The 13,342-nt window shown below is 31.4% G+C and overlaps 1 protein-coding gene across 1 annotated transcript; it reads right to left on the bottom strand.

The window, feature by feature from the left end:
- Nucleotides 1-39: 39 nt before the first annotated feature.
- On the bottom strand, nucleotides 40-2,662 carry LOC114762044 (anaphase-promoting complex subunit 13-like). The gene is made up of 4 exons (XM_028951495.1): nucleotides 2,339-2,662; nucleotides 908-1,008; nucleotides 733-786; nucleotides 40-394 (listed from the first exon to the last, which is right to left on the bottom strand). The coding sequence occupies exons 2-4, from the start codon at nucleotides 981-983 to the stop codon at nucleotides 333-335; spliced, it is 192 nt and encodes a 63-aa protein (XP_028807328.1). The 5' UTR covers nucleotides 984-1,008; nucleotides 2,339-2,662; the 3' UTR covers nucleotides 40-332.
- Between the last annotated feature and the right edge of the window lie 10,680 nt (nucleotides 2,663-13,342).

The following is a 13,342-nucleotide window of genomic DNA, read 5'->3' as shown; positions in this document are numbered from 1 at the left end:
TCATCTTATGACCGGATTGACCACTAATCAATATGCCACTTTTCAACCACAGAACTAATTGCATGGATATAAATCTGTTATGAGGGCTAGTAGGATGCATTATATGCACCTTAGATGACATAAAATAAATGAGATCGCGCAGGAGGCTATCTAATTAAGTCGATATCTCATTCACATTCCTTCTCTAATTACATAATGTAGATGACCAAAAAAAAAAACTAGGACTTCAACATTTGACTTGACGGAAGTAGAAAATGGATGATATGACACAAAAATAAAGAAAACACCATCCACTTATCGCGAGGGACGACCCTCGTTGACAAATAAGGTTTCTATTCTGGGCCCACGGCTAGATCATGCCAAGCATCCGCATTGACTTGTTGCGTCTCCTGATCTGATTGACAGCAAAGCAATGTGTAAATATTGGATACAAATATCCGATAAAAGGCGCACAATTATTATGATCTCCGTCATTTGTTTCCCGCACAGGCGTCCAAAGATATGCTTTCACAATCTGGACATCTTTAGCAAGAGAGAATTTCATTCTTTCTTCTTTTATTTCCCCCCTCTTATGTTGCGTCACAAGATTTTATAGACCAACAAACATGAGGTTACCTAACAATCGTGTTGAATTTAAGCTTTTACATTTTTATGGAAGTGAAGAAAGTTTATCCAGAAACTCTTATATGAATAATAAAGAGCATCACTCAATTAAGATTTAGAATAACATACGTAAGTCCTCAGTATCATCTGTCCGAACTATCAGTGTTGAAGGTAGCAGAAGATCTGTGAGAACAATAGGTTAAGGCGCTTTTACATCAAACTCAAATGACTATAACAGAGACATTCTTCGTTATGTTTGTAACCACAGGAGCTTATATCCCAATAAAACAGAGTAAGAACATACCATCATCAGGAAGTGTATCTCTCATCCATTCCTCATCAACAATATCAACAAGAATACCCAAGCTCAGTTCTGCCATATTCGATCATTCAACAGCCTACGCCCTATTCGTGTAAAAAAAGACATGAGAGCGGGGATGAAAAGCAAAAGAATTGACACAAATCTTTAACATAAGCATCCTAATCCCAACAAGTTCGGAGCAAAACGTAAGTGTATAAGATATATTAAACAAAAAACAGAATGTTAATTGTGGTATAAATGTAGATCTAAAATTAGATAGGATCGAAGGCTCATTTCTCAACCATGATCAATTACGGCCGTAGATCAGCAAGCTCATAATTTTGAGTATTTAACATTAGAAATTCTCTTCAATGAGACTTGCAATGCTGGTTACCAAGCAAGTATTGAAAAAGAAGTAAAGAAAATAAAGCAATCGACAATGGTAGGTTCAAAATTAAAAGAAAATTAAAATAGATGGAGAAGAATACACATAACACTTACATTTGCACAATGATTTCTAGATCAAAACTTCATGAATTATTTTCTTTTCCCCCAAGAGTAAGTCTTTTTGGTTTCGTTTATTATGAAACATTTTTCTTCAAATGCCTAAATCAAAAAAGAAAAATTGGAAAAATCTTGAAGGATTCATTGACAGTCTTGTGTATGTTATTCCCTTCGTTCCTTGTATACATGGAGATGGAGATATTTTAATTAAAGAAAAACTCACTTTCTTGGCATCCAAACAGCTTTCCTCAATTATAATCAGCTTTTACCCTCAAAACATTTCAAACAGAAACATTATACAATCTGGAAATTTTTCCAGCAATCTAAACATCAGCTTAAACTTTTGTTTAACATTCTATATCAACAACTTAATATTTGTAAATACCATACAGCAAACTTCAATGAAATTTTCAGCTCTATAAAATCCTCTTCTAAGCACATTAAAAGGTTCAAATTCAACAAAACTCAATTCTTTCCCATCCAAGTACATAGGCCGAAACAGAAGCTGAGAATTTTCATAAATCAAACTTTACTATCCTCAAACATACCGTAGAGCACTCTGAAAACTGTACATGCTTAACTCTCCAATTTATGATAACTTTAACTCGTAAACTTTATCAAAACAGTCAGCTTTTATTTAGTTCCTAACTTCCAGATTTTCAACATTCTCGTATAACTTCATAAGAACTGAACAGCACCAACAACATATACTTTATGCTAACAACTTTATGTTTCATGTAATGCACTTAGACTACTCAAATTCCATCAATATGAGAGCATTCCATCTCTTTTATAATTTTCAAACAGCACCTCATGCCTCCAAAAGATCGGAACTTTCCTATTGTTCTGCTTTAGTTTCAGTCGCCTTTTCCCCTTAAACCGGTACCCAATCAAAGATATACAGGTTAGAGGAAGAATCAGGATGCTCACCTTGGTTCAAAGAACGATTTGCATGTGGCTTATCTCCTCCCCGATCTCTGATTCCTCTTGTCTCGCTCTCTCTTTCCTTTCTCTGGCTGTGTTTTCCTCACTCTCTGTCTCACTTTTCAGACACGATTCGTGTCCAAGAAGAGGAGTAATTCGTGTTTTTCAAGCCAAAGCAGAGAAGAGATGAAGATGGGAAAGGGCTTGAGAATGTGCAAGGAGAGAGCACAGGTGATTGCGGTATAAGTCGAAAGATCTCTTAACAGTTTAATCCCAAATCTACCCTTCAATAAATTTTATTATTCTTTAATACGTTATAAAATAGGGTTAAAGTGTATCTATTACCCTAAATATTTTCTTGAGTACACCTAACAGCCGCCCGTTTGATTCCATTGCATCCAAGTTATGAATGCAATGTAATGCAATGCAATCTATAATGCATGCAATTTTAATTACCATGTTTTTGTTTGGTATGATATTAAAAGGATGAGAGACGACATTAATTTTTTAATTAATTTAAATATAAATAATTATGAAAAGACAAAAATGTCATTAAAGGAAATTTCCTCCCTCCGCCTCCTCCATCTTATTGCCGATGAGTTAGAGTTACAGCGACGACACAAATCACAAAATTAGGCAAAAATCAAAATTCACAAAAATGAATTAACAAGACCAACCAAACACATCATTTATGGTAATGCAACAAGAATTACCATTACATACCTGCAATAGAGTTGAAACAAACAGGACCTAAAGTATTTTGTAATGCATCCAGCACCTTGAAATATCTTCTAGGTACGTTTAGCACCTTGAAGTACTTTTTTTTTTTTTTTACTATAGTACTAGATGCATCAGAAAATATTTTAACATGTTAGATCCAATTACAAAAATAATTCAAAGTACTAGGTGCACAAAAAAATATTTTAAAAAATATTTTAAGGTGCTAGATACACTACAAAATACATTATGATGTTGGATGCACCTCAACCTTTATAATTTTTTTTTTTTGACATTTGGCTTCCTTAACTCATGAATTTTTTTTTCCAAAATTTCCTGATTGAAAATCAATCTCTAACTATTTTTTTAAAATTTCTTCATAAAATAAACTTTAATTTATGAAATTAGCTTTTGAATTATCTTTATCACTTTAGGAAATAAATTCTTTCATAAACTCTTTTATTTTGCAAAATAGTTATTTATTATTTTTTAATTATTTTGGGTCTTTACAAATTTTTAATAACTATTTTTCTTAATTTTTCTTAATTTCTTATCTTGAAAATAGGCTTTTACTAAATAAATTATTTTTAAGTCTCCTAGGCATCTTGTTCACTCTAACTTCAAAATTTAGGATAATACAAAAGATACGATTTTAGTATTAACCCTTTTATTGAGTAGCATGATCTGCGAAGCATGCCTTTTTTTTTTTTTTTTTGAAACACTACAAAATGACATATATTAAAAATAAAGAAAGTATCTACTTTACAAGAATTAAACTTAAGAAAACAATATACACTGTACTAAGCCCTCTTATAAATAGGAAAATTTCAAATCATGTTGATAAATTTTACAAATCTTTAATTGATTCATGGACCTAATTTAGAATTTGTGAATTTAGGCATTTTATCACATTACTCCTCATTTCCCCCCCTCAAAGTCACCTATCTCTGTTTTTTTTCCCCCCCAAAAGGCACCTCTGCGAACAGTACTAGTTCCATTCCAAGTTGAAGTATTTGAAGAACGTCGTCCTGCTAAAGCCACCAAGCAGCCACAAACAACACTAATATATATACTCTTTGATCCACAATAATCTTCTATTTGTTTTTTTGGTTTGAAGGTTAGGGCGTATCTATATACATAACTAGCGTAGGATCTCTGCTTTAATGAAAAGTACACAAAGATTCCATGGAAAAGCAGGTGAAATTTTTCTGAAAATGCATCCCAGTTTCTTTTAAATTGTATTGAAGGGACCCTCGCATTGTTCAAGAAAGGACCCTAAGAAAATCAACTTTGAAGTAAGAATTAAGAAACTAAAAGGAAACGATTCCACTTTCCAACCTATTACAAATGATATTGGAATGAATTAAGGAATAGGGAAAACCCCTTGCAAAGCCTATTTGAATAACCAAAATTCCCATTTGGTTCACTAAATTTCAAAATTCTTAATTAGGTTATATGACATAAAAATGGTTTAAAATTTTGACAAAATTACTTCAATGCCCCTTCATTACAAAACAATTGGAAACTTGGTAATTTTTAAGGCTATCTTGCACTAAAGTTCTTTTCTATATTTTTCTAAAATGTTTTACTGGGAATATGTTAGCTAGGAAGAAAGGAAAGTTCTTAATTTAGAATTCAAACTTGTCAATGGCACTTATTAATTATTAAAGTTGTATCATGATCAAGCTTTAGCTAATAATTATTGCAGGTGTGTTATGAAAAAAAGAAAAGAAAAGTTAATTTAGAAGTCAAACTTATAAACAGAGTAATTAAACTTGTCAATTTTTAAAGTTATGTTGTGATCAAGTTCTAGTTAACATTCATTGCAACTGCATTATGAAGACAGAAAATTTTTTAATTTAAAATTTAAAGTTGTTAATAACATAACGATACTTAAATACAGTGGACCATTATTATCATGTCATCACATTTTAAAATCTCTGTGAGTCATATAACCTGATCAAAGCTTTCAGAGACTTAATTAGTGACTTAAAAAAAATTGGATTATGTAGCTAACGTTTTAAGAGATTTTTCCTAAGGAATATATATCACCGATATTCCTTGGGCATCAACGTAACGTCCGAAATTGATTAATGGTCCAGATTTGATCCAGGGCACCATGCTTTAGCCCGTATATAGACTGAAGTTTCAAGCAAGACAAATCAAAGCATCACAAGCTCATTAGCTATACATAGCCCTCAATTTCAGGCATTTCGTATTAGTTTGATTTTATTTACAACAAGAGGTAAGGCCCAGATATATATATATGTGTGTGTGTGTGTGTGTGTGTGTGTGTGTGTGTGGACAAACAAACCATATAACTTCCAAGCTGTAAATGGAATATTCTAGAGATTACCACTTACATTATCGTAACATACAAAAATAAGACATGAATATATAATTTCAACAATTAAATAGAAGACATGATCAAGTCTGGCATACAAAATAAACTATCCTTGCTGTTCCAGCATATGTATCTATATAGGTCCCTCCTCCACATGAACCTGCATGTAAATAACAACTAAAAATTAATACATAAAATATACTCCCTACTTTGTTATATATGATATACAAATAACCGAATTATGTAGATAAAAAATGTAGCTAAAATTAGATAAAAGTAATAATTATGTAAGAAATATAATTTTTTTTCAAGTATACTAATTATTTATGCAAAGGGTGAGAAGGAGAGAGATATGAAAGAAAATGTTTGAAAACAAGAGATGAGCAATTCGTACATTGAGACGTAAAGTCTTTTTGTTGAACCCCATAGACATATAATCGATGAAGATAAAAAAAAAAAGAAGGGTGAGTTAAAATTTTAGACATGTACGAAGTGTGAGAACTGGCTCTACCCCCAACATTTTAAATTATACATAGGGGTGGAGTGAGTATTAGCTAAAAAAAGCTATGTAACATAATTGTACAAATAAAAAGTAAAATATTTTAATTTGATTACCGGCAATCATTTCAAGAACGACCATAACCAAGACTGTCTCCGATAACGTTATCAGGTCCCTTTGAAGTTGAATTCTTTGAAGAACTCTGTGAATTATATGTTGAACCATAACCAAGGCTGTCTCCGATGACCTTAGTTTCTGTTGAAGTTGAGCCCTTTGAAGACTTCTGTGAGCTATGATAAGTAGTACCATAACCAATACTGTCCCCGACAGTGTTCTTCTTTGTAGCCGAACTCATCTTCCTAATAAACCACCAAGTGGCTAGCCAGCAACAACACCGATATATTTTGGGATTTCAATCTTCTTGTGTTACTTTTTGCCTTCAACTTATGTCAGTCATTCTATTTATAAGCAACCCAGAAGCATAGGCTTTCCTCTTCAATGAAAAACGAGTAATACTTCATGCAATAGAAAATGAAATTTTTCTGAAAATGTCTGAACTTTTCTTGTAAATTTTTAGGGAAGTTTTCTATCATTTTCGTAAATTATTAAGGTTGCTTATCGTTTTTGTTTTGCTCGTAAAGTTTCCACTTTTTGGGTACAATTTTATTATATAGACTCTATTCATCAAAGGAACATATAATTCAAGTAACAGTACATGAAAATTTCTGAAAATACATTTGTGTTTTCTCTTTTTCTAATTCAGTTTTGTGAGCTTAAGGAAATTAGTTGGACATTTCTACACAACTTTAAGCTCAGTTCCTTGCCTAAATAATATATTTTCTGCGAAACCACATTCCTCACGTTGCAAAATACCTTCAAGAATCATTGACAATTTTGTGACTGCACATAATTTTAAAGTTTATCGATTATAACTAATTTAATAAATAAAGTTTTGCATATTGGGCTCTCTGTCACTTTGTTTATTTGATAATTTCCTTCTTTAATGATAATTCCAATGCAAATTTGAGTTCATTTGACACTTAGTAATAACTATTCAAGTCTCTAACCTCTCTTGCGGTAGGATGCGGGTGTTGTGTATGCTTTTTCTTCTTCTTCTTTTTATCTCCCCACTTCATACATATGCGAGGCACATTTAATTTCATAAATATTCATGTGATTTCTTCTGGAGGAGACCTCGTATTGAGATGTTCACAAGATATTCTTTCATAAATAGTTAAGTTTGCTCATCGTATTTATTTTGCTCGGCTGGGTCTTGTCTTTTGTTCGGTGTAAATTTATATACGGACTATTCATTAGATGAACATATGCCTAGTAACTCAAGTACGAAGCATGTGATTCCCCCCCCCCCAACAACAAAAAAAAAAGGTATGAGCATGTGAAAAAAAAAACTCATGGTTTACATGAAGGAGGGTTTAATAAATTTGAAATTGAATTTATGTTTTTTCTATTATAGTTACTAGTTTTTCATTTGACAATGAACTTAAAGATCAGGAAGTTAAAGAACTTCCACCACAAACGAGAGAAAACATTACCTGTTGAAAGGAAGTTTCAAGATTTCAGATTATAGTTACTATGTAATCGGGGTTTGACTAAGATAATTTTTTCCCCTGAAAAATTCACGAAATTTGACTTGAAAATGCTTACCAATGTCTTGTAAATTTTCATATTGAAGCTTTTGTTCCTTGAAAATTTAAATAATTAGCTTATTCTATTTGTCATTGCGGGGTTGAGTGATAACTCTCATATATCTTTATCCTCTTCACTTAGACTTCTTAATGATAAATTATGACTAAGTGAGCTTAATTAGACTATGTTTCATTTTACTTGGCATTTTATTCTTTTAAATTTAATTTTAAATCGTGAATGTTTATTATTAGATTTTCAAGTTAATAATTTGCACCTGTGTCTGTGGAATATTATTTTATTTTCTGCAAATTTTTAGAAATTAAGTAAAGATCAATCGGGCTTAAATAAATTTTTGTTTATTATCATAATTTCTATCTTCTTGAGTAAATTTGTATAAATAAAAGATTAGGATCATTAACGATAATTTTGCCATTTACCTCATTGAGGAAATGAACATTGCACATTTCTGTATGATGTATAAAATATGATCGTTGAAAAAATTGTTGAAAATATAATTTTTTAAATCTGTTAATTTAATTTTTCAAATATTATTTTTAAATATCATTTTTATAAAGTAAATGAATATTTTTATGATTAACTTTATACCCAACTAGACCTAACCCTAGGAGATCTTTCCTTGACTTTTCAACTAGTTAAGTTCTCTAATAATACTATGTCTTACTTTAAATTTTATTTATTATATTAATTAAATAGCAGATCCTCATGGTAGCAATAAAAGCCCCCCTTACAAAAATTTCAAGGAAAAATTACACTTTCCCAATCCTTTCCGAATCCAAACAAACAAACAGTGATCCTTCACAATGAATGAAAATTACACCAATATTTCGCGTGGAACAGCAAATGAAAATCAACTAAACATACATCCTATTTTCGTTTAGATTTTCTTGAAGTTTTCTGTTGGTCATCATATTTGTTTAGCTCATTTGGGGTGTTTTATTTTCTTTAGGTGTAATGAGAAAGCTTTTCCAATGAGCTATGCATATATGTTGGAGAAGCTGTGGTCAAATAAATGTGTAAGATTAACATTTAATTGGGTTGTTAGTACCAAGTCATCGTATGAATATGATATAGCTCGTGGACTTGGGAAATTGTCAACTTAAAACAATTTTAGCCTTTCATTTTACTCTCCCAAGAATCAAGCCTCCCACGTCGCTTCTTTCCCCTCTCTCTCTCATCACTTGGACACTTAATCAGCTCGTTATCTGATCTTGGTATCGATGCTACTGATAATAGGGTTAAAGTATAATTCTAATAGCAAAGTTCTGTGCTAATAGCATCTGACATCATTTAGTTTAAAAGGATACAAAAGTAGACATAATCATTAAAAAATATGCAATTTTGTCACTTCCGTCAAGAGGCCCAAATGTCGTCTCTTTTCTTATACCTCTCATATTTATCAATTTTTTCTAAATTACCCCTATAAATTTCTCTCAACCATAATCAAGTAGAATAGGAAGAGAGGATATTAAATAAGATGATTATGGTGTTTTAGAAAAAAAAAACATGTTATATTTCTTATAATTAACTAACTTACCTAACTTTTTTAATTTAATCAAATTAGTTAAATAAGTCTTATATTAAGAACCGGAGGAGTATTTTATTTTTGATAGCATGAGTTGCTCAAACAAACCTTGCACACACTGGAACAGGTGGCACTTCTTTTCTCCCTCTATGTTCACATTCCTCCGTCTCTTTCCATTAACGTAGGACCTCTTCTTCACCAAGTGCATCTTCATCATCCTTCATTAGACCAAACGCACCAAAAAAATTCAAGGATCAAAATCAGTGCTTCTTCTTCATCAGCCTTACTTGTAAGCCATCATCACCTCCACACTAACGGTTGTCACCTACATCTCCACCATATCCGCCGCACCACTGGCCTCTTCCCTCATTTTTCCACCACCATCTGCCTCTCCCTTCGTCTTTGCCGTTGGCCTTTCCCGTCATCTCTGCAACCACCATCGGCGTCTCTCACTTCACCTTCAGCGGCCTCCTCATCTTCTCCACTACCAGCAGCCTCTTCCTTTTTCACCTCTCCCACCATCATCTAGACATCTACCTCCTCCCTCCACACCATTGTCCGCTTCCCTCATTTCCGCCGCCATTGCCCATCTGATGAGAGACTTTGTCATTTGTCTTGGGGTTCCCAATAAAAAATAAATCCAAACAATACAATATAGTACAAAAATTAGGTCGTTTCACTTTGAGGAGTCTTTATTTGAAATCCTAAGCAAACTAAATATCAATAATAACAAATTGACAGGGCAAAAAGGGTTTAGGTTTTGAAAATTAATTTTAGTTTACTAACCATTAAAGATGTAATGGAATAAATCTAAACTACTATTTTTTATATTTTTTTTTATGAAGTGAATGGGAATGGATATGATAAAATGAATGAGATGAATGTTTTTGGGAAATGGATTAATGACTTTCCTTGTTCAAAATATTTTGGGAGTTAAAAACAATGCACTAAGTCTTAATAGAAAACCCCAAAACACTATTTGGGTCTAGCAATTCTAATTGATGATTATTCCTACTACTGTAGTTAATAAGCACCTCTTAAGTTGCTATTTAAAACCACTTAGTGTGCAACTGTGATTAAATCAAATAGCTCATTCTTCTTAAAGATTAATGATCAGCCGAGACATTAATAGAGCACTCAACCAAGACGCTCAAAAGCAAGTTCAAATCAACTGTATTATCCACACTACCGTACCAAACAATACAATATCAATAAACTCACGAAAAAAATATAGGAATATATAACTTTCAAACTATAAAATCCAATCACAGTCACATTTGTCCAATTTAACAGAGATAATCAACTCAAAATCTCAGTCTCTAACATTACAAAGCATATTCTACAACGAGAGAATCAAAATATAGATAACAAAAAATGAATGGAATAAAATTAACTCCCCTATGGTAGCTCTGTAACTCAAACCATTATGTCCATCCCAATAAGCAATGAGATTCAGCCACTCTTCACGTCAGACGCAGCAAGCTCAGAGGAAGAAGAAAGAGGCGTCGCCGAACCTGATAGTGATGAACGGCATTGTCGACGGTGAAGACGGAAGTGGAGGGCGTCACTGATGATGATGATGGTGGCTCTGCCTCTCGTCTCCCTCCTCTGCGAAGATGATGATGAGCGTAATGGAGGTCGTCGGCGGTGATGGAAGGAAGGAGTGATTCGCCGGCGATGATGGTATGTGGAGTGAGAAATAGAAGGTGGAAGATGGAAGATGGTGATAGAGGATGGAGGGAGGTGCTGCTGCCTCTGCTCCTTGCCCGTCTGCTCCCTCTGTTTTTCTTTAAAATTGGCGTTCCTCCCTTCTTGAAGTTGAAGAATGCCAATAAAATCATGACCTAATGCTTACTCTGGATCCTTTTTTTTTTTTCCCCCAAATTTGTTGATCTTTTTGCTGTCACTTGCTATTTTCAGCTTTCATGTCCCAAATTTCCTACAGTAAAATTCAAGATAATGCAGTACCATATTTTTCAAAAGTCAATCAATTAAAATAAATCATAAAATATGGTATTTTTGCTATTTTTAGCAATATTTTCATCCAATCACAATTACTCCAAATTAATCATATTAAATACAATTAAACTCAATAAAAGTGATAAAATTCTCAAATAAGATATGAAAAATCATGATAAAATCATAATTTATCACCACCTCTCCCCTAGTCTTTGCCATCGGCCTTTCTCGTCATCTCCACAGCCAATGTCGGCGTCTTTTCCCTTTCCACCACCAATAGCCTCTTCTCTCCCTTATTCTCCACCCTCATCAACCTCCTCTCTCTTCATCAAAGTTATCTTTGGAATTAAAGCTTCAGAGAAGCTATGTCGTTGAGAGGATTTAATATCCATTAAACTCGTCGTTGCAAGAGTATCTGATGAATAGTGAGAGCTTCAACTGAAAGAAGAGATATGACAATGGTCAATGAGAATGGTCTAACCGAAGATTAAGAGAGAGAGAGGGGGAGAGAGAGAGATGTGAGAGTTAGGAAGATCGGTAGAAAGTAAAAATATGAAAGAGAGTATTTTAATTTAGAGTATAAATGACTTAGGCTGTGTTTGGGTGACATCCCAAACCATGGTTTGGGGAATAAATCACCAAAAAACCAAAACCATGGTTTTGGGCCAAAACCATGGTTTTGGAAAAAAGCAAAAATTTTTTGCTTTTGGAGAAAAAAGGAAGAGTGTGAGAGCCTATAGGATATGTATCTTGTTATTTTTTTTATAAATATATTTAATCTTATATTTTATAAATATATATACATATTAATTATTTATTAATTATATTATCTTATGTATTATTAATTATGTTAATAAAAAATATATTATTAACAATTTTATTCCTTCAAATTAAAATATATCATAAAATCTATTTTTTCTGTAATTATCATATTAACTTATATTTTTTTTAGTAATTTGTATATATAAAAAGTGCTTCTGATAACAACTATCCAAACACTCTCACTTCTCAAAATCACTTTTTCATAAAATCTATTTTTTCCAAAATCTATTCTTCCCATAATCTAGTTTCTGGAATCACTTTTCCAAACTACGGTTTGGTTTCATCTAAATACACCCTTAGACAAGTGGGACCTACCAAACTAAAAGTAACAGCAGTTTGGTATTCTTAACGACAGTAAGAAAATTGCTCCATTTTTTTTTTTTAATGTTTCTGTTCATTTTGCGCCCTCCAAAACTAATTGGGTTTTGGACAATATATAGTGGGACCTGCCACACTAAAAGTAACAGCAGTTTGGGAATCTTAACGACAGTAAGAACATTGCTTCAATTTGTTTTTAATGTTTATGTTCATTTTTATACCCTTCAAAATTAAATTGTGTTAGACAATACATTGGGTGTATAAGTTATATATACCCAAGTAATATATTGGATGTACAAGTTGTAAAAAATTAATAACTTTCTTATATAGATTAATATAAAAAAGAAATAATTGTATTATATACACAATATATTGAAAGATGTAATATATGATAGAAATTTAAAGTTGACAAATAGATTTATATGAACAACTCATTTATAATTATCAACCAAAGCAATGGTGAAGTAAATTTTGAATTTGAATGATGAAACAATAAAATTTGATCATAATATAATTAATAACTTATTATATATATTGATTTCAGTTTCAAAGCAAAGAGGAATGATATACACAAGGATTTTTCAAAAAATAAATTATTTAAGATGCACACATAAGTAAAAGAGGGATGTTTATTATCATTTATTCAAATCATTTAATTTTTTTATATAAAATTATTAATTATATTTTATTATAATAGTTATTTTCTGAATAGTTAGATTTTGTACTATTATAAATGGTTTTATTCAAATATACAGAAAGTGGATAGATAATATAATATAGTGCGATATAATATGTATATATATATAATTAAATTATATAACTAATCAATATTGATTAAAAATAAAAATTAAATTTAAAAATAAATTATATTTATGAAAAAATTATTTACAATTTAAAATTTGTTTCATTTGAAAATTAATATTATTTTAAAAATAATTTTTGAAATAAATAAAAGATTATGAAATAAATGGCAATATAAATATTTAAAGATTATTTTATCATATTAATAGTTAATATTAAAGTTATCATATAATTGTTTAGGTTTTTATTAATATATATGTTTATATATAATTGTTTGGATAAAGGAATATTTTATGTATATAATTTTGTGTTAAAAGGCTATGGATTCATTGCAGCTCAATTAGCACAGACTCGGTCACA

This window comes from Neltuma alba, unplaced genomic scaffold (genome assembly GCF_004799145.2).
Source record: "Neltuma alba isolate B1F8T4 unplaced genomic scaffold, ASM479914v2 tig00011181_pilon, whole genome shotgun sequence".
NCBI classification, from domain to species: domain Eukaryota; kingdom Viridiplantae; phylum Streptophyta; class Magnoliopsida; order Fabales; family Fabaceae; genus Neltuma; species Neltuma alba.
This window is presented reverse-complemented; position numbering and strand designations above follow the sequence as displayed.

Coding starts and splice junctions, on each gene's coding strand:
- LOC114762044 (XM_028951495.1), bottom strand. CDS start 983: ATGGCAGAACTGAGCTTGGGTATTCTTGTTGATATTGTTGATGAGGAA. Junction 787..907: donor AGATACACTTCCTGATGATG/GTATGTTCTTAC, acceptor TTGTTCTCACAG/ATCTTCTGCTACCTTCAACA. Junction 395..732: donor AGATGATACTGAGGACTTAC/GTATGTTATTCT, acceptor GCTGTCAATCAG/ATCAGGAGACGCAACAAGTC.